General features: G+C 37.9%; 1 protein-coding gene across 4 annotated transcripts in view; it reads right to left on the bottom strand.

The window, feature by feature from the left end:
• The window catches only part of ASCC3 (activating signal cointegrator 1 complex subunit 3), a 282,281-nt gene that overhangs the window by 177,632 nt on the left and 81,652 nt on the right, over positions 1–22,997 (bottom strand). For all 4 annotated transcript variants that reach the window (XR_013956598.1, XM_080615418.1, XM_080615419.1 and 1 more), the window contains exons 9-10: positions 22,691–22,891; positions 22,094–22,234 (exon numbers count right to left, since the gene is read on the bottom strand). Coding sequence is in view for 3 of the 4 variants with exons in the window: in XM_080615418.1 (XP_080471544.1) it covers positions 22,094–22,234; positions 22,691–22,891 (342 nt within the window). In the remaining variant the exon portion in view is untranslated. The remainder of the gene's footprint in view (positions 1–22,093; positions 22,235–22,690; positions 22,892–22,997) is intronic.

The following is a 22,997-nucleotide window of genomic DNA, read 5'->3' as shown; positions in this document are numbered from 1 at the left end:
AACAGATGCATTAATGGATGAAAGTCAGTAATGCAATTTCAGTATTTTACACCAAGGCTGAGATTCATCTTGCCTCCCTTACCTGCTGATTTAGAACTTCTAAGCTAGTTGTCTGGCTTCTAACTGGTTCATATCATCCATATTAATACAAATCAGCCTCAGAAGTCTTCTCCCTACAAGTCTGTGCAACCAGTCTAAGCTAGTTACCTAATTCTTATATGGCTAAAGCCAAAATAGACTAATCTGACCCTTAGGAATAATTATTGCAACAAATACAAGATGCAAAACAACTGGCAAGACTGTGGTTGGGCAGGAAAAAAGAAAGAGCAGACCAATCAGCATATGAACCAAAAAGACTCCACTGTTGCAAAAAATGAAGCCTTGGAACAGAAGTGCTGTTACTTGGACGTGCTAAATAAACTTTCCACTCTGCTCAGCAGCAGTATGACCTTAAGGCAATACATTATGTTTTGGGCAACTTAATTCAAGAAGTGCAAACCAACTGAGAGTCCAGAAGTGAAAAATGAGAATGACTAAACATAAATGAAGCATGACCTTTATGAAAAGTTTAAATGAATTGATGCTTAAGCTAAATAAACATGACTGAACAGAGATAACTACAACTGCAAGAGTCTTCAAAAAGTTAACAGCAGTGGCTGGGGAAGAAAGACATTCAGATAAGGAAAGTGGCAATAAAATTTGGGTAAGATTTATATTGAAAATAGATTTCTTTTAAAAATAATAAGAAAATCTTCTAAGAGAGAAGCCAGATATGCCCTGAAGGAGGTTCGCCAGGAAGTTTTGGAAAGCTCCATGATCAGTGTGTTGTAAGACCAAATTAGACCAATATTTATTAATACTGGAATATATGTATTTCATCTGTTTTCACAGAAAGACATATTCATTTTCATACAATTTTGTACAGTTTTAAGATGATCTTAGTTTACATAACTGCACTTAATATTGCATTCACACCAAGGGAAGCATCCTCAGAACTTCAATTGAAACATACGCTTCAGAATTCAATTCTAAACAAATATATAACCTAAATAATATATTCTAATACTACTCTATATTAAAAATTCAATATACTACTAATATATACTCCGCTAGTACTATATGCTATAATGTATATGATTTATGCTTCATGCTAATAAAATACTTTTAGTATTATACTAACACTACTTTATATTATTACATAATAAAATTCTACTGTAAATTATAGCACATTTCAATATAGTTACACATGCAAAGTGATTCTTTAGCATCATAGAATCATAGAATAGTTAGGGTTGGAAAGGACCTTAAGATCATCTAGTTCCAACCTCCCTGCCATGGGCAGGGACACCTCACACTAAACCATGCCACCCAAGGCCTCATCCAAAAAAACTTTGTAATGTAGTATGGAAAAAGCTGTACTTTTAAATGCAGTCAAATTTAGCAAGATTTGCTGCAACATTTGTTAGTATTAATTTGAAATGTAATGTGATTGTGTTCCACAAATAGACACAATAAATGCTAAATAACCTAAAATATTTTGTAACATGCAAAATGACAATTTAGAAGTTACAAATTCTAAATTGCTGGTACCATTTTGCAATTTACTTGCATTTTCAGCTGACCAGAAGCACTTAAAATTGAAAGAGCCAAAAGAGGCAAACATTCCCTCAGCAACCTGTCCTCCACTCTGTTCAAATAAGCTACCTTCTTGCAGAGGAATATTCACTCAGCAGGCACAGCTGTTATTTTGCAATTTTTACATCTAAATCAAAGATAATTGGACTTCTGAGTACCTTTAAATTGTACTCTGGGAGAAGGGTCTAACTTAATGCATCATTTGCATTAACTATACAAGACTGCTTTTTTATCCCGTAAAATTCACTGTGCTTAAAGAAGTATTTGGAAGAGCAAAACAGTTACTCAGTAATTTTAAAGATGTGGATTCCTTTTGCACAGAACCTTTCAGCTATAAAAGACCATTAAAACTAACAGAAGTAAATCATTCTTCCAAGTTCTTCACAGATAAAATATTAATGCTAATAGACACTCTTGAAAATTATATTCCTACTAGTTTTACTGAAGATAACATCCTCAGTACCAAAAAAAGCCTTGGAGACAAAGCCCTATAGTAATATTTTATTTGGTGTTTTTAATAAATTCAATAATAATTCATATGCAGATGAGCAGTTAGTTCATACCATGAAGTACTTCAATTTCACATTCTTTGCTATTAAAGAACTTCAATCGAGGCATTCTTTATTGTTACTTACTAAGATTCATTGTACTTCAGAATTTAATATTCCAAAAATGTATTTTAAGATTTTAAGTCTTAATTTTACGTAGAAAAATATGAAAAGTATACTGCTTATTAGCCGTCCATCACTGGAAAGAAATCTGAAATTTGACAAAATGTCAGCTTTTATCATTATATGGGAACACTGTAACACACAAAATGGTGTTTAAAATGATTCCGTCTCATCTTTTATTGATACATGAAGTAAATAATAGTGTCCTGGTTTTGGTTGGGATAAAGTTGTAGATGGTGCAGTGCTGCCTAAGAACAATGCTAACACACTGATGTTTCAGCTGTTGCTAAGTAGCACTTACTCTGATCAAGGACTTTTCAGTCTCTCATGCTCTGCCAGTGAGGAGGGCACAAGAAGCAGGGAGGTAGCAGAGACAGGACACCTGACCCAAACTAGCCAAAGGGGCATTACATACCACAGCATGTCATGCCCTGTATATGAACTAGGGGGGAGTTACCCGGAAAGGACTGATAGTTGCTTGGGTCAGGCTGGGTATCAACCAGTGGGTGGTGAGCAACTGTTTCTTGACTTTTATTCCTCTCTCTCTCTCTCTCTCTCATTATTACGGTTATTTTACCTTATTTTAGTTATTAAATTGTTGTTATCTCAGCCCACGGGTTTTACCTTTTTCCAGTTCTCCTCCCCACCCCACAGGGTTGGGGACGAATGAGCAAGTGGAGGCATGGTACTTACTTGCTGACTGGAGTTAACTCATGATAATCACATAGGCAAATCCATCAGAATAGAATAAACTTGATTTTCACAGAATAGATAAAGTTGGAAGACACCTTTGAAGATCTTCCAGTCTAACTCACATCTCAAAATAAGGTTACCTGAAGGAGTCTGCTCAAGACAGTGTCCAGTTGGGTTCTGAGTACTTCTAAGGTGAAGACCACAACTTTTCAAGACAAACTTCAGTTTCTGACCACCCCCCCAGAAAAAAAAACCCAAATCTTATGTTTACAGAGAATTTCCTGTATGCAGTTTGTGCCCATTGCCTCTTGTCCTTTCACTGGACACCGCTAAGGTCTTGCTCAGTCTCCTTTTCACACAAATACATAATGTACTCATACAAACTGATCACATCTATCTGGGCCTTCTTATACCCATGCTGAATGATCCCAGCTTGCTTTGCCTCTCCTAATGTGTGAGATGTTCCTACCCCTTAATCACCTTTGTGGCTGTCTGCGAGACTTTCTCTACTATGTCCCTATTCCTCTCACAATGGGGAGGCCAGTCCACTGGACTCTGGAACTTCATGAGATCTCTTTTGACCCATTTCTCTAGCCTGTAAAGGTCCCTCTGAATGACTGTACAACCATTTGATCCAACCACCACTGCTCCCAGCTTTGTACCATCTGCAAACTTGCTGAGGTACACTCTGTTGCACGACAGAGGATCACCGTGACCTCAACCTTTGGTGATCACCAAAGGTAATTTAGAATGACCTCATGATGACTTTGACCAGTTCCTTCAGGACTTGTGGGTGAATCTCATCAGATTGCAAATATGCTCAGTTTGTTTGCAATGCTCCCTAACCTGACTTTCTTCCACCAAGTGTTAAGTTTTCCTTCTCTGCATTTTCCCACCTGTCTTAGGGGCTTAGGATTACTGAAAGCCAGTCCTAACAATAAAGGCTGAATCCAAAAAGGCATTAAGTACGTCAGGCTTTTACATGTCCTTTTTCATCAGGTCCCCTGCCCCACTTACGGTTTTCCCCAGTCTTCCTTTTCCTATACACCCACAGGAGCCTTTCGGTTCCCCTTCACATATGCTTTGTGAAGGTTTTGTCTTATCTAACCCTGTCCCTTCATGCTAAAACAGCAACTAAAATCCTTCCAGGTCACCTGTTCCTGCATCCACCTCTTTCATGCTTCATTTTTATGTTTACTTTTCATCCCATAGGTCTCCTGCCACTCTTGTTTGACTCCCTGCTCACCAGGACAAACCAGTCTTGGACTTGGAGGTATCAAATAGGAATAACACATTCACAGGATGGCTAGAGGCCCCTAAGATCTGAAAGCCTTTGAGTTTTCCATCTAGATCAAAAAACACTAAAATAGCTTATTGAACTTATTAGTATCATTCATTAAGTGATTTACAAATAAGCGTGGATCATATTTGATCAGTTTTCAACTCTGGACCATTTTGTTTAATAATCCTACATAAAGTACTCCTACACACAATGTACTTTCTGGAGCACATTAAGTGAAGACTCTAAATTCTGCATAAAAGATTAAAACTCAGGAATCATGCTGCATTATAAACACATTAAGCTAACTGAACTCCCTACAGCTATAATACTGGACCTACAATAGTTGCATACTGGCATGCGAATGAAATTAAAAGTCTTTGAAACTTTCTATTACATTAGAAACTCTCCCCTCTCTCCCTTGCCCCCATTCCAAGGTTACCAAATCAATGTAACATTTATTTGTTTTGATAGATGCAACAGTGAATATAACTTGGCAAAGTATACAACTAAGTAAGATGGACTGTCTGAAACACAGTAAAGCAAGATCAAGTGTAAAGAGCAGCAAAGAAATCTTGTGCTTAGCACTATGCCTTGACATGAAGTAACATTTGGTTCTCAACATCACTGTCTAAAGTATTTTCTGAAATGGCAAAAGCACTCTAAAACCAGCACAAACCAAAACTGGTGTCTGTGAAGACCCAAGAAATAGGCTTAATTTACTACTGAATATTACTTAAGGTAATCCTTACCACTGAGGTCTCTACTACAGCCTACTAGCCAACACGATAGCATACACAAAGCTATTTAAAACCTTCCATGCTCAGAATCTGCAAGACTGATACATATAAATCTCCTTCCTAAGTGACCTAAAAGGAATAAAAAGCTCAAAGGCAGCTTCCCCATCGGAGCTTCACCACTCTACAGCAGAAGTGGGAGAGCAACTTAGCAGCTCAACTAGGCTTACTTCTTCCCACAGTCATGCATGTGTATTACACAGAAGCCTCTCTGACAATGTCACTAGTGTTCACAACATGGCTTAAAATGTTACAAGTACTTTGCAACTCAGCAGACACTGGATGATCCCATCACTGTAATAATACAACTAAAAATCCTTCATGCAAAGGTCAAGACAGAATTTGATTCAGCCACTTCCAGACACGTGAAGTTGAAGAAATAAGTGGGGTTTTGGTGTGTGTGAGGTTTTTTTGGGTTGTTTTGTTTTTGTGGTTTTTTTGTTTTTTTTTTTTAAAATTAATTACAAACCTGGCACCAGAGAAAGGAAGATGCTGTAGTCTCAAAAAATGACTAAAGAACAGCTGTCCTCTCTCTTCACATAAATCATGTCATTCTACTTTCAGAAAACTTTGGCATCATTAATATCTGTGTATCAAAGTGGCAGATGCAATAATCTAAGAGCAATCTTTCACATATACAAGTTTTAAAAGTGTTTATTAATTTTTTTAACTCAAATGCAAATCTTTTGACATCTGACTCCATATTTCTTCTGCGATATTCCACCACAATGAATTGAGATGATATTTGTATGGATAAACAATTAATTTTCGTCTCTATTAAAAAATACACAGTAAAAAAAAATTAATGTCACAAATGACACACATTTTCAGAATAATTTGATTTCAAATAATAAATGGCAGAATATTCCTATATTGTTTTATACACATTAAAGAATGATTTCAATTTTTTTAGCAAGCACTTCTTAAAAATATTTTGAAAGACATATTTGCAGTTAATTTCCTAACAAGAATAAGCAGCAAAATTGATTTTTATATATTCACAGGAAAGTTATTAAACCAGATCTCTTTTTCTATAAGTAACTTATCTTGTGTGTCTGAAATTTCCACTTGAAAAATTAAGAAACTACTTGATTCACCTGCAGGTGACACTGTTGGTCTTAGCCATACAACTGAAGAGCAACAGCATTCCTCTCGACATATTCAGTTGCAGCCTGGATGAATGGTGTATCCAAACCACAATTATTTTTCTTTTATTTGTACTTTTAAAGTTCCACTGCATGATGGTTTAACCCCAGCTGCCAACTAAGCCCCACAAAGCACCACTCACTACCCCACAGTGGGATGAAGGAGAGTATCAGAAAAGTGAAAGTAAGACAATTTGTGGGATGAGACAATGTTTAACAGGTAAAGTGAAAGCCACATGCACAAGCAAAGCAAAACACGGAATTCATTCACCACTTCCCACAGGCAAGCAGGTGTTCAGCCACCTCCAGGAAAGCAGGGCTCCATCAGGCATAGCGGTTACTTGGGAAAACAAACACCATCACTCTAGACATCCCTCCCTTCTTTCTTTTCACAGCTTTATATGCTGAGCATAAGACCATACAGTATGGGATGTCCCTTTGGTCAATTTTGGGTCAGCTGTCCTGGCTGTGTCCCCTCATAACTCCATGTGCACCCCTAGCTGGAGGGGTGGGGTGAGAAGCAGAAAAGGCCTTGACCATCTGTAAGCACTGCTCAGCAACAACTAAAACATCCCTAAACAAACAACTAAAACAAAAACAGTCTTACCAACACTGTTTCCCACAGATCCATAACATAGCCCCATACCAGCTACTATGAAGAAAATTAACTCTATCCCAGCCAAAACCAGTACAATTGTAACATAAAACTTCTTCAGAGACAGTGATTAATGTGAGTGCATTGAGTATATATATTAAAACTGAATTTATACTCATAAACCTTAAAGTAAATGAAAAATTGTGTGCCCTGGAGTGAAAACAAAAAAACAACAAAAAAAGACTATATACTTGTAGCAAAAGCTCATCATCCAAACTGAGTATTTGTATCTTTTGCTTTACATGCTGAAGTGCAATACCAGTAAGTTATACATGAGTTTATCCCAGACAAAAAAAAGGCAAACAGAAAAAAAAAAAGGGACTTAAAACTTTGTTTTTTAAAGAATTTAGAAAAAACTTGTAGGAAATGGAGCTAACTCAGGCATGAACGTAATTACTTCCAACAAAAAGGAACACATAATCAAGAACGGAATTACAAAAAAAGCCTTTAACTGCAAAACACATAGAACAATTTTTTTCCTGTTGTTGTTCAAAATTACTGCAATTTTATCTGGCATTGTTTCAACTAAATTTTACTGCTAAACCAAAAATTACCTCCCACCTTCCAACCCAATCTAAATAGAGATTTTAGCCAACTGAGTCATATCAAAGAATGCCAGTCAATTACATGCTTTATCAGGGTATGCGGCATTTGATTATTGAACGCGAAGTAGGTTACTCAAAGGCTGTACTAAAATTCTACACATTATGCAAGAGCAGCAAGCAAGCAGGCAGCTAGTATAACAATCCACTATATCTGTCTATTTGAAATATAGATTATTTTGAATAAAATGTAAATGAATGTCTTAGAGTAATGATTTCTAATTTCTGAAGCATGGAAGTGGGCTTTACTAAAATCAAGATGGATTCTGGCATAAATCTAGAAATTAATTTAGGTCACAGGAGGCAGCACCTCCAGTTCCTGATAAAGGACTACTATTTTTTATTCAAACTGCTACTTCTTCATGATGTATCAGTACTTCCCCCCCCCCCGGCAAAATCTTAGCTGTCATAGGCGCATATATTAATGAGAGCAGTAAATCAGAAGGGCTTCCAACAATCCCACTAGGATATTGGAAGACTTATGCCAAGAAAAAAAAAAAAAAAAGCAGCACAATGCTGAAGGCACAGATCGATAACATAAACCTGAGAAAACAATGTAGTTGTCCCAGCAACAAAAATCAACTAAGCAACAAGCTTATTAACCAAACCCCCTGAAAAGTTAGCCAGAAATCTCTTACACAAGCAAAATTTGATTTGTTTCTTAATCATTTTCATCATCAGAGGCAATCAGGAGTATCATATGTGAAGTCACAGAGTTTACCACATTACTTCTGAGGGTTAAAGAACTCAGTCAAAGAATTAACATCACAAGCCTGAGGTTGCCTCTCTGTTGTTTAACATCAGTTTTTTTCACCGACTTTACTATTTCCCCAAGTTGGTGTGAGGAAGAAAGAAAACAGTGGGAAAACCATACACTTCATAAAAAAGACACCCATGGAAATACTCCTTCCTTGCCTTTAAAAGGTCAAGAAATTGCACTACAGTACCAACAAACACAAAATTAGTTCCGGAGGTGAGCTGGATGGGCATGGTGACATTACCAAAGTGCACCCAAACTGGGAGGGAGAGGGCTCCAAGTTTTTTTTCCAGTTTCAGATACTAGTCAATGCAGGTTCACCTAATCCAGATTGTGTCTTCATTTACCTTCTGTTATTCCCTACTTTGAACCTCTGAAGAGGATAATCTTGGAAAAATGACTAGCTTTTTTTCCTTTTTTTCCTTCTGCTCATCCATGAAAATGCTTTTGGGGTTCCACTTTTTCCTTTCAAAAGCTCAGGAGAATGAATTCAGCCCAGCTGAAGACCTGGGTGCTATTGGTCACCAGATTGCTATCAACTGGGAGTGTACACTGCTTACTGGTGAAGAGACTGACAAACCCTTAAAAACCAGTATTTCCTATCTTTAAACACAATACAGTGGGCATTTGCAAGCATAAAAAGACACATCCCTTCTGATTTTAATAGTCTTGCTTTCAGAACTAAACACTAATTAAGAAATACACTTAACATTTACAGAAAAAAAGTTTAAGAAGTAAGACAGAAAAAGATTTATGTGGAGTCTGTGGAGTCCCATCAAGCCTCACTGCCTCAAAAAATCCTGGATAGTAGGTTTCGTTTGTGTGGGATTTGTGTTGGGTTTCTTTCTTTCTTTTTTTTTTTTTAAACACAATATGCCCTGGACAATGAAGCAGGGAGCAAGATTTTATTTTTCCAACAGTGAAGACTTTTGAAACAAAGGAAATCCATATGACAGTGTGAAATGGAAATGACTCTGAGATACAGAAATCCTACTGCACAAAAAGATTTTGACCTTTCTTGACTCAGTGATACACTTCAGCAAACGTTTCTGTTCTGAACATTTTCGTATATCTCTCCCATTTGAAAGGCAATGTTTTTACCTCATTTAAGGGAAGAGAGACTGTTAATTGTGCATAACTTTGAAAAATCATAAAATAGGACTTTTTCTTCCAGCAAGGTTGCACTACTGAGACATACTCTGAGTTTTCTCAAGAGGCATGACCCCTCCTCTTTCTTTTTTGTACTAGATTTTGATGTCCTCTTGATAAATTATATCTCCCAGTCCAAATGCTCATCAAAAGAGGATATTCTGCTCCTGAAGCCACAGGTGTGTGCAGAATTCAGCACTACCTTTTATTCTAGGAATAGCGAAAGAGGGAATATTAAGCAGGCTCAACATTTCTTTTGAAACAAACAACTTGAGAAGGCCTTTTCTGTGTCTATGAGCTTTATAATCTCTGGATCACTTCTGATTGCCACTTCATGCTAGTTTATCTCCTCATATCAAAAAACATTTGTAGATTTTATTGCATCTAATGCATCCAAAGTTTCTAGAGCAAAGAACCACTCTGTTCCTGGAAACAGACTGGTATCTAAAGTCAGCAGTAATACAGGAGTTTTCAACAACTGCACATAAAACACCAACGGCATGGAATTGGAGGCAAGGGTCAATTACAGAAGACTAACATCAAAGTATACAACCACAGTGACGGACAAAAATACCAGAGGAGGAGAAAGAGATTAGACAGTGATGAAGCACCAAGAGATGGGAAAATAAAATAGCATTATCTTGTTTCAAAGGCACTGTAGATTGCACATTGTATGTAATTTTTCAGTGTAACCACTTCACATAGTTTTCACAAAATGATATGGCAATATGAATGGGATAACAATTGACAATTGTTATTGTCAATTGGGAAAAAAAAAAGTGTTCTATATATGATTTCTCTTCAAATGCAGTAAAACACAATAGCCTGAGAATTGTTATTGAGAAGAGCTGTTAATATTCCAAATTAAAAAAAAAAAAATCATAATTCTTGGTCACTCCTTTTGGTATGAGTATGCTGACGTGCATGGTAAGATAACATCGCTGTATTCAATAGAGGATACTGCAAAATAAAGTTCTTATAGATTCTGTTTGATATATTCCTTACTAATCAAGAAATTTTGAAGGCTACTTTACCAACACAGGCAGTTTAGAAATAGAAATATTTTTGCAAAATAAAGTTTTGGGATGAACAAGAAATGCAATATTTTTCCATGTTTTAATTTCATAAAGTAATGTAATTTCATCCATTTTAGCATTATATACGCGACCAAAAGGCCAACCTACTTGCAATTAAGGGCATGTTGCAAAGCCTACAATTGCAGGCTAGGAGGTCTTTTTAGCACATGATTTAATTAAATTTCCTACCAGTAATGCTTAAGAGTGTTTGTTTATAAATGCTCGCTGGAAGACCACTCCTACCAAAACCTATGAAATAGACAGCAAGGATGCAAAGAGAAATGGTAGTAAAAAAAAAAATTAACACACACTACCAAATCCTGCTTACAAGATTTTTCTTTTATACAGAAGTCCTTTTTATTGAAGAACTAGCCATTCAAAGTACATAGCAGAGTATCATAGAACATAATGGACTAAAAATTAACAAAATTTACATATTTCCATTTCCATAGGAAAAGTACCAAGAATCAAGTTCACTACTTGCTTTTACCTAGAAGCATCTCTGTATCTTATTAAAGCACAGGAAATGAGAAACAGTGTATGAAAAAAAAGAAAGCTGTAGAATGAAACAGAAGGCACCTCAAGTTTATAGCCTTCTTTTGCTTCAAATAGTTTCAGACTTGATTAGTTTTATATTGCAGATAAGAACTTAAGAAAAAAAGCATTATTCCACTTTATTAGTATCAGATTCCAATAGAGAATAAAGCCTTCATGACTTAATATCAGAGTCTATCAGCTGACAGAATCTATCAGACTGATCATCCATATTACTCAAAGGTCCCAATGCCATTTGCTGTTCTCAGAACTACTTGCCCTATTCAGCTCTGATGCTTCCGTGGTCTTTGTTTCCCTTCTCACTTCTGCCTTGCCATCACAAGTACAATTAATCAGCTAATCTTCGAGATGTCAAAAAACATTCAGTCCTTCAGGCTATTTCCTCTCCTCAAGAAAAGCATTCTGTTCAGTAATCAGACAAATGTATTTGCCAATGCAAATGCAGCTTACACAAATTCTCTTTTCATTTGCAACACTGGTGTTTTCAAAAACACTATCAGTACTGTTGTATTACTCATGCTTTTCAATAAAAATTGCCCTTTTATTCTAAACTACTTTTATTTCCAGTATAAATAGCTAACTAAAGTTAAAAAGAAGAATAACCAGCTAATAAAATTTGTGATAAGCTAATAAAACATTTTGCTTGGATTTGAAATACCAAAAGTAACATTTAAAGGAAAGCAATAACTTTATTCTAGAAAAGTCCAGAACTAATACTAGCTGTGGTGCGTTGACCTTAGTGGCTGCCAGATGCTCAGCCAGCCCTCACTTCTCCTCAACTAGACAGGGCGAGAAAATAAGACAGAAAAGCCCATAGGCCGTGATAAGCACTGGGAGGTGATCTACCAATTACTGTCGCAAACAAAACAGACTGGATTTGGGGAAAATTAATTTGATTTACTGCAAATTAAAAATACAGTACAATGGTGAGGAAACAAAGACAAAACCTAAACACCCCTTTCTCCTAGTTCTCCTTCCTCCCAGGCTCAACTTTGCTGCTTTGTTTCCAGTTCCTTTCCCTCCTGGGGGATGTGGGTTGCAGTCAGTCCATAACCCTACATCTCTGCTGTTCCTTCCTCACACCTTCTCCCCCTTCGAACGTGGGGTCCCTCTCACAAATAGTTCTTCACAAACTGCACTGTCCTGGGTTCAGCAGTAGCAGTCATTTTTCCTCCTTCTTAGTAGCTGTTGCAGCACTGTGTTTTTGACTTTCAGCCTGGGAACAGAGCTGATAACACAGATGTTTAGACTGACCAAGGACTTTGTGAGTCTTATGCTCTGCCAGGGAGGAGGAGAAGTTGGGAGGAAGCAGGGACAGGACACCTGACCCAAACTAGCCAAAGAGGTATTCCATACCACCAGCACATCATGCCCGGGGAGGTAGAACTGAGAGTTCCTGGAAGGGCTGGATCACTGCGGGGCGGGGGTGAGGTACCGGTTGGTGAGCGGTTGTATTCTCTTCCTTGTTATTTCCTTTATCATTATTACTATTAGTGGTAGCAGTAGTGATTTGTGTTATACCTTAGTTATTAAACTGGCCTTATCTCAACCCATGGGAGTTGCATTCTTTCGATTCTCATCCCCGTCCCTCCAGGAGCGGAGGGAAGAAAGGTGGGGGGGGAAGTAGACTGCGTGGTTCTGATTTACGGCCTGGGCTTAAACCACGACATGCACCAACATGGGATGCAGTTCCTGCCATGAGCATCCTCCTGCATGAGCTCTCCATGGGCTACAGTGCTGTGGTGTGGGGCCCTCCCAGTGCTGCAGTGGGAATGCATGGCTCCACCATGACCTCTTCCATAGGCTGCTGGTGAATCTCTGCTCTGGTGCCTGGAGTACCTTCTCCCCTCTTTCTGCTCTGACCCTGGTGTCTGAAGGGTTGCTTTTCACACTTTTTCTCTCAATACCCTTTCTCAACTCCTGCACAGTGGCTTTGCCCCTTCTTAACTATGTGTATTAGAGTCATTATCTCGGCTGCAGAGCTCAGCCATACCCTGTGGTGAGGCTGCTGGAGCTGGCTGGAACTGGCCATGTCTGGCACCTGCCAGTGCCTGTGCACAGACACCCCAAAAATGAGCACTTGGTGCTTCTAAGGTGATGAAAAGCCACTCTGCGTACTTATTGCTGTGGATATTTTTCTCCTTAATTGAGATCTTGGAAATCATTCACATTTTTAAGCTACTCAATGTGCTCAGTACTTGGCAAATGAAAGTGATATCACTTCTAAAATCTACAGCTTTGAAAGATGGTTTCTTAGCAAAATATTAAAATAGTTTTTACATAAATTGTGAGCAACATTTAGAATCAACTCTGAAAGCAACATGACTATAACTTACACAGGCTAACAAGCAGAGAATAGATATGACAGCTAGTTGCCCATTTTCTAACTGACAATGCAAAACAGGTTTAGCAGGACTTTCTCAGCACCACCAGCCCCCCAACCATCATCTTTTTTATCTCAAACTGAGCTGCATGGATAAAAAGTCTAATCTTTCACTTCGTGCCTTTTCATATTTCTCTGCATATTGATGAAGGACACGACAGCAAACAAATTTACACTTTGACTTATTTGAGCATCTGGGAATTTGTCAGAATTGTGAAACTACAAAAGTTTATTAAGGCAGTTTAAAAGAAAATCAATAGGTTAATGCTATTCTAGGTTTCCCACTTCCAATCCATGTTAAGAAGAAATGTTTAAAAGCATTTTAGGCTGAAAGTACACTAAGGTCAGTTACAAGGTTTGCTTCCGATACCGCTTTCTTTAATCAGACATGCAACTGATTTTTATCAAATCCAGAACAGAAAAAAAGACAGACGTATTTGGAGGCCTGAAGAAACCTTAAAGGTTTAGAATTGTCTCTTTCTGTGAAGGCTGTTAGACCCACAGTGACAGGCACAGCCTTGCAGTTCAGTAAATGTATAAATCTCTTTGTGTGGGCCTTGGAATACTTTAGCTCTATGTAAAAACTACAGAAAATCCAGTAGTACATTTTAAATGAATAACCTTGCTTTCTGTATAATCAGTTTCTTGATCAGGAACAACAACAAAAAAGGGATTACTTCCCTCTATTAAAAAAAATTAAATCTGTATTCCAGAAAAACATACCAAATAAGTATTCAATTGTTCAGAAGTGGCAGAATCAAGACTATTCACACAATAATAGTTTGATTCATTTCCCCATAATATTTATTTAAAAGACAATAAATTTCCTTCTTTGGCTCTCTGAATCCCTTTAACTCCAAGAATATGAGAAAGAAGGAACAAAGAGATATGGAGGTTTATAAGGCTAGGGAAATTAACCTGCTTTCAAAATTTGATCAGATTTGTTTTCAACTACTATGTAATTTCAGCAACACAGAAATCACTGATAATCTGGCCTTAACACCAAGATATATCTATAGCGAGCAAGACTCATGACAATCTAAGAGTCTTCAGTGCAGAGCAAGATACGTAGCACTAATAAATGAAATTTGGCTTATATCTGCAGCTCTGAGGTACAAAGTAAAGAAAAAACATGACAGAAAATTTATTTCAACTTTAAAATGTCAGCTCCATTTATATATATTTATTTGAATTAGGAGGCCAGCTGTTGACAAGGATTGTAGTATAACACATGTCATACAAAACTGCTGAGGTATAAGTTCTTTAACAGGATGATTTGAAAAATTATTTTAAAAGTTTATATAGGTGGAAGAAATTTTGATTAATTTTCACTGTATTATGCCAAGGATCTAAACTTTGTTTAATGTTATTTATGTATAAAGCATTAAGAAGAAATTATCTCCTATATGGCTTTTGATGCCCACTGCCTTTAAAAGTTTCTAATTGTTAGGGCCAGAAAGCACTTCTACATCTTCCTAAACGCGATCATGCTACTCACTAGCTTACAATTCACTATGCCCAGTGCAGGGCAGTGTCGTCAGACTTGGTGATTACATTATAAATCTATACTGCTCCAATTCTGGTTTTATTCTTCCAACTTTCAAAAGATAACTGTTACCAGTATATTTGTTGGAAACACAAGGTCAAAGAAAACTGATCTGAAAGCCCACAAGTTGATTTTGATGTTACATCATTTTCTACACTGTATAAAGCAAAGACTGAGTGGCTATAATATGCACATTCAAAAAAGTCCACAAGGACAACCACCCAAATAATCCATTGTCTTCTAACAAAACATTTCACATTATCTTGAATGCTACCCAGCAAAATAGACAATTTATTTTTTTGAATATTATCCATCTAAACATTAACATACCAAAACCAACTTAACAAACAACAGATTATTAAGTATGCTTAATGTCATTGTGGGTTACGTGCTATCTAAGTATCACAGTTTCCTAGATAATAGTATGTCAGTATACTGATATACATATATATACTATATACATATCATATATATAATATATACATATCAATATACTGATACATATCAGCTGAGAATAGAGCTGATATTTTTCCTATCATTTGTAGGGAAATTAACTTCTTCTGATTGTTTGTTAATGAGAAAAAGAAAGTGAAAAGTTAATGTATCATTATTTAGACTATGAAAAAAGCTTTAAACATAAACTTTTAACATAAGCTTTTAACAAAGCTTTTAACATAAACTCTTTACAAGAACCAGCACAACAGGTAGTGTTATTTATAGAATCATAGAATAGTTATGGTTGGAAAAGACCTTAAGATCACCTAATTCCAACCCCCCTGCCACGGGCAGGAACACCTCACACTAAAACATGCCACCCAAGGCTCTGTCCAACCTGGCCTTGAACACTGCCAGGGATGGAGCATTCACAACTTCCTTGGGCAACCCATTCCAGTGCCTCACCACCCTCACAGAAAAGAACTTCCTCCTTACGGAATCATAGAAACATAGAATAGTTAGGGTTGGAAAGGACCTTAAGATCATCTAATTCCAACCCCCCTGCCATGGGCAGGGACACCTCACACTAAACCATGCCACCCAAGGCCTCATCCAGCCTGGCCTTGAACACTGCCAAGGATGGAGCATTCACAACCTCCCGGCACAACCCATTCCAGTGCCTCTCCACGCCCACAGTAAAGAATTTCTTCCTTATATCCAATCTAAACTTCCCCTGTTTAAGTTTGAACCCATTATCCCTTGTCCTATCACTACAGTCCCTAATGAAGAGTCCCTCCCCAGCATCTTTGTAGGCCCCCTTCAGATACTGGAAGGCTGCTAGGAGGTCTCCACGCAGCCTTCTCTTCTCCAGGCTGAACAGCTCCAACTTTCTCAGCCTATCTTCATACAGGAGGTGCTCCAGTCCCCTGATCATCCTCGTGGCTTTCCTCTGGACTTGTTCCAATAGTTCCATGTCCTTTTATGTTGAGGACACCAGAACTGTACACAATACTTCAAGTGAGTTCTCACGAGAGCAGAGTAGAGGGGCAGGATCACCTCCTTCGACCTGCTTGTCACACTCCTCTTGATGCAGCCCAGGATACAGTTGGCTTTCTGGGTTGCGAGAGCACACTGCCGGCTCATGTTAAGTTTCTCAATGACCAACACCCTCAAGTCCTTCCCCACAGGGCTGCTCTGAATCTCTTCTCTGCCCAACCTGTAGCTGTTACTGGGATTGCCCCAACCCAGGTGTAGGACCTTGCATGTGGTATGGTTAAACTTCATCAGGTTGGCATCAGCCCACCTCACAAGCATGTCAAGGTCCCTCTGGATGGCATCCCTTCCCTCCAGTGTATCAACCGAACCACACAGCTTGGTGTCATCGGCAAACTTGCTGAAGGCGCACTCAATCCCACTGTCCATGTCACAAACAAAGATGTTGAACAAGACCGGTCCCAACACCGATCCCTGAGGGACACCACTCGTTACTGGTCTCCAGCTGGACATTGAGCTGTTGACCTTTGACTCTTTGAGTGCGGCCATCCAGCCAGTTATTTATCTCCTGAGTGATCCACCCATCAAATTGATGTCTCCCCAATTTAGAGACAAGGATGTCGTGCTGGACAGTGTAGAACACTTTGCACAAGTCCAGATAGATGACGTCAACTACCCTACCCCTGTCCATCAGTTCCATAGCCCCATCATAGAAGGCCATCAAACTGGTCAGGCAGGATTTCCCCTTAGTGAAGCCATGCTGGCTGTCACCAACCACCTTGTCGTTTTCATGTGCCTTACCATGGCTTACAGGAGAATGTGTTCCAAGATTTGGCTGGGCAAACTTGTTTGTAACAAGTTCATTTTCTTCTGCTTACAGGTTCAGTGAAGTATTTATTTATGTAAAAATTATGTGGTAATGAACCCTGGACCTGTTCTATCTGAAACATTAAAGTGACAGGTTAAGTACTTACACTTCCTCTTTTTCAGAAAGACATGAAGGAAAATTGGGTCTCACAGTTTTAACATGCATCTAGCATCTTAAGACACATCTTAAGTAGTAGGTATGGCTTTGTCTGCACAAGATGAAGGGAGCAAGTTAGAAGATAGACCAAAGAGTCAATATAACAAGTATTTTTACTTTTAAGAGAGTTTCATTATTGATAAAATTAGAAACAACTTTTTTGAAAAGCTTGGCTTCTGAAGTATGTGTTGGAACCATTGTACTGTAAATGAATTTTCAAAGTATAGTATGGAATAACATGAAGTAAAATCGTCTTATTGCCTCCACATAAGCAGGAGACATGGATGCCTTCTGGATGAATATAAGTAACAGAGAAATGAGAATGAGAAAATTTCAATGAGAAAATGAACATGAGCCAGCAGTGTGTGTTCACAACCCAGAAAGCCAACCGTATCCTGGGCTGCATCAAAGCAGCGTGACCAGCAGGTCGAAGGAGGTGATTCTGCCCCTCTGCTCTCGTGAGACCTCACTTGGAGTATTGTGTGCAGTTCTGGTGTTCTCAACATAAAAAGGACATGGAACTATTGGAACAAGTCCAGAGGAGGGCCACGAGGATGATCAGGGGACTGGAGCACCTCCCGTATGAAGATAGGCTGAGAAAGTTGGGGCTGTTCAGCCTGGAGAAGAGAAGGCTGCGTGGAGACCTCATAGCAGCCTTCCAGTATCTGAAGGGGGCCTACAAAGATGCTGGGGAGGGACTCTTCATTAGGGACTGTAGTGACAGGACAAGGGGTAACGGGTTCAAACTTAAACAGGGGAAGTTTAGATTGGATATAAGGAAGAAATTCTTTACTGTTAGGGTGGTGAGGCACTGGAATGGGTTGTGCCAGGAGGTTGTGAATGCTCCATCCTTGGCAGTGTTCAAGACCAGGTTGGATGAGGCCTTGGGTGGCATGGTTTAGTGTGAGGTGTCCCTGCCCATGGCAGGGGGGTTGGAATTAGATGATCTTAAGGTCCTTTCCAACCCTAACTATTCTATGATTCTATAACAGCATGGAAAGCACAGAGTTATTGCTGAAAAATATTTGTAGCAAAAGTAACAACAAGCAGACTCCACTGTACGTTAACGGTGGTTTCCTGAGAAGTGCGACAGTTAGCGATTTGTCAGATAAAGCAATTTTTCCTCATTAGAACAAGCATAACAGGTGCACGTAATAACTTACAAAATACACATACTTAAATACACACAGGCCAAGTATAAAGGATGAAGCATGCAGGATAGAAAGGAAGGAGAAAATTGTCAGGACAGTCAATGAAGTGCTACTTCTAATACCTGACGATCACCTCATTTTTACATCTTTCATTATGTCTGACTTGATTCACCTGAGGATGAAAATGAAGGTGCTGAAAATGTAACTGCTCAGAAAAGAGGCAGAAGACAACTGTCACAAAAGATTTATATCTGGCCTTCCGTTTCCTAGAAGAATCAGCTGAGATCTTTTCAAACAGTAATCCAACCTGAAATGCCTGCATCTACTTCAGCTGATGATCCTACTACTGCCTTTTATCCTCCACGCTGTACACATAATCTCTATATATTGAAGTTGTGTACATGTAGCCATCTTCTATAATGTTAATTCTTATAGGGAAAACTGCTTTACACTTAAAACAGAGGCTCTTCATCTGCGACACTAGTAATGGCTAGAAAGCGGGGTAATGATTGGCAAAGCAACTCTGAAACTATAAATAAAGCAGCAACACCTATCAGAGTATTCATGTTTGAGAAATGTACACATTAGAGAGGCTGAAAGCAAGATAAAGTTTCGAAGCAAGAATCAATTTAATATAGGGTAAAAAGCAATGAAAGAACCCAGCTTGGATGAGGTGGTTTAATTGCATAGTTGATGAAAAAAAGCTTATGAGTCTTCATAGGAAACAATATGTGCAAAGAACAATAGGCAAAATCCAGCACAATTGTCCTTTCCTCAGTTTATAATAAGACTACATATTTTCTGTGCACTTTGATAAGCAGCAATAAAACAAAGCCCATTGCTGGGCTTCAGAGTCTGTAAGAACAGCAGCAACAATTACTCTTGGATTTGTGTTCCCTCTCTTCCGCACCTCCTACAATTCTCATTAATTCTAAAGGAAGGAAGACTGACTAGCTGCAATAACCAAAAGGACACAAAAATGAGTATTTGACAGTCCAAGAATTTTTGGACTTGATATATAATTTCTTTTTAGCCTTTCAGATGTTTTGAAGAGAAAAGAAGCAAAGCTATTATTTTATTATTATTATTATTATTATTATTATTATTATTATTATTATTATTATTAAAAAGGACATGGAACTGTTGGAACAAGTCCAGAGGAGGGCCACGAGGATGATCAGGGGATTGGAGCACCTCCCGTATGGAGACAGGCTGAGAAAGTTGGGGCTGTTCAGCCTGGAGAAGAGAAGGCTGCGTGGAGACCTTATAGCAGCCTTCCAGTATCTGAAGGAGGCCTACAAGGATGCTGGGGAGGGACTCTTCATTAGGGACTGTAGTGACAGGACAAGGGGTAACGGGTTAAAACTGAAACAGGGGAAGTTTAGATTGGATATAAGGAAGAAATTCTTTACTGAGAGGGTGGTGAGGCACTGGAATGGGTTGCGCCGGGAGGTTGTGAACGCTCCATCCTTGGCAGTGTTCAAGGCCAGGTTGAATGAGGCCTTGGGTGGCATGGTTTAGTGTGCGGTGTCCCTGCCCATGGCAGGGGGGTTGGAACTAGATGATCTCAAGGTCCTTTCCAACCCTAACTATTCTATGATTCTATTATCAATGCTTTAATTGTAGCTCCTTTGAAAATCTAGGAAGTAAATTTTGGGTCACAAATAGCATAATGGTTTCCAAATTTTTCCTTTTCTGGAAACCATTTTTCCTCCATCTCCATGCCCCCACCCCAATTTGGGAACAACAAATACACCACATTTCACATTAGTGTTTCTATCCTATGAGGTACATACAAAACTGTAGAAATCCTTTAAAGATGAGTAAGTTGCAGATAAAAACCCAATAAATTTCAATGCCATGAAAAAAATTGATTTTTACCTAGGTCATCCCCTTGCCATTTCCTTTTTGATTCTATGCTACATAAATCTACTTTAGCCTCTTCCTCAAAAGAAGATGAGAAATTCTGCTACTAGTGACATTTTGGACTCAAATAAGAGAGCATGATGAAGCAAGACAGTTTTTCTACACTTAAATTAATATGTTACTCTAAATTAACACTTTGTATATACTAATAATTTCCCATTACTACAGCAATAAAATGTCAACTTTGCAAACTATTTTCATGCACATTTCTTAATAATTCCTGAAATGTTGTTTTGTTTGTTTGGGTTTTTTTATTTATTTTTTAATTTTATTTCCCTTCTTTACTAGATGCAAGCAGTTTTAGTGATGAGGTGTGATTTTATGGATTACATTGCAAGCTATGAGAGCAAGAGAAAACAGCATTTTTCCATTCTACATTCATTCTGTTCGCATAACTTTGTAGTTAGATTTAGAGCATGCTTTTCCACTGTCACTTCCGTTTTGGCTGTGATGTTGCTGTTACTCATTGGTATTGGTTTGCTATTTATTGCTTACCATAGCATGGTGACTGTATGCATCAATATGTGTGCACACATCTTCTAATAAAATAAGACTGCTGTCCAGGACATCATACTAGATTACTGCAGTGGTCCTCTTTATTATTAATTACATATAGATGTCTTCTTGTCTAGCTTTCTCTAGTCTTATAAAAATACAAAATATATCAAAAGCTAAAACTGAAAAAATGTAACTCATTTGAATCAATAATTACTACAAGTTACATTTACAAATGCTCAAATCAATAATGCAACCAAGTGTCAGCATGTCTCTTGGACGAAGCAGGAGGAGGAAGGGTAGTTAGAAGGATCTCTACATAACAACAGATATAAAACTATCTCAATATTCTGGAAAAATATTTCACTGAGAGAAACAATATTTGTCTGAATTAAATTGAATGTGACAGGAAGTATCTGCTAAAACACAAAAATCTCCATCTGTGCAATACTGTTTATGAGGTTAAAAAAGCAAATTTTATTTATTTCTATGAACATTCAAATGTGGAGCCTAGTGAGGCTTTTTTACTTTCCTATTTGTCCTTATAACGCAAAAGTAAGATCATCCATTAACAGGAACCTACAGCTTTTTTATTTTATTTTTTTTTTAAGGTGGTAAGCATTATTTGACATATTTGCAACAATGTCACAGAATTTCAAATTTATTAGAATTTACAACTTGCAGACCAGACCTTAACTTTTCAAAGATGGTTATTATTGTAGAATGCCAAATCTGAAATTATGAATGTTAGGTTCTTGCAAATACATACATACTTGGTTTAGAACCCTGAAAGGGTAAAAGCACAACCCACTAAGGTTCACAAGCTAGAAATCAGGTGAGATTTTACAGGAAGGTTATACCTTGAAGTGAGATACCATAAGTCCAAATGGGAGAAACCAAAAAGTTTAACGAGCTCATTGCTTAAGATATTTCAAATATATTGGTGCTTTAGTCATTTTAAATGGAAAATCACATTTTGGAACATAACCAGCATAACTACACACTCAGTGAGGAGATTTCAGCTGCTTCACCAATACTTCAACACGGAGTTTGAAGAAAAGACAAGTGTACCTATGGTGAGGTATGACTACCCACACAGAACAGTATTTTAAAATATTAAGCATACCTGTGTTCGCAGAATTTCACCTTTTGACAGCTGCATATCACCAGTCAACTCTTTCACAGTAATGCCTAGTGGTTCCAGACGCTTGCTGAAGTAATTTGTCATTTCTGCTGCCAAAGCCTTCATAGGAGCAACATACACAATCTGCACCAAAAGGACACTCGCTTGATAAATGAGCAAACCTCGCAATGTCGTTTGTTTCATGGCAACCATTACAAATCACAATTTATTGTGAAATATGATGCCAGGCGCTTACAGTGAAAAATCTTAATAGTGATATATGAAAAGTAGTTATCTTTCTTGGATAAGTGTGCAGATGTTTAAAGGACAATGGATTTTGTTTATATAGCCTCATCACTTCGAAAATTGGTTCTGCATCAAAGCTAAATGCATTTTCATAGCCTTTTACTCACATAATAAGATTTTTAGAACACAAATAAGAATAGCTTTAGCAATAATGAAGTAAATCAAAACCAGCCTTTTTAACTTGGAAAAGTGCAATACCCTTTAAAACCTCCTGATTTAATATTTCATGTATAACATAAAATGGGTTTTACCTTACAAGTTAAAAAGCTGTTACTTGGATCATTAAACTCGTACCTTAAACTCATCCTTTTTGATAACACCATGCTGGACATGCTGGCGAATTTCATGAAGGATTGTCAGCATGGCAATGTTAGTCTTCCCAGCTCCAGTGGGGGCACAGATTAGCATGTTCTCGTTTGTGTTGTAGGCAGTCTCAAAAACTATAGATTGGATTCGGTTTAGTCTTTTCATGCCTTTAAAAGCAAGTTGTCCAATCTGTTAAAACAAACAGCACACATTTTTTTATTTCACATATATGTCTATGTGTATGACACTATACATATACTAATCAGAAAAGAAAGAATATGTTGTAAAAAAACTA

Source organism: Psittacula echo (genome assembly GCF_963264785.1).
Source record: "Psittacula echo genome assembly, chromosome: 4".
NCBI classification, from domain to species: Eukaryota; Metazoa; Chordata; class Aves; order Psittaciformes; family Psittacidae; genus Psittacula; species Psittacula echo.
Note: the sequence above shows the minus strand (reverse complement) of the source record. Positions and strands in the feature narration are given on the sequence as shown.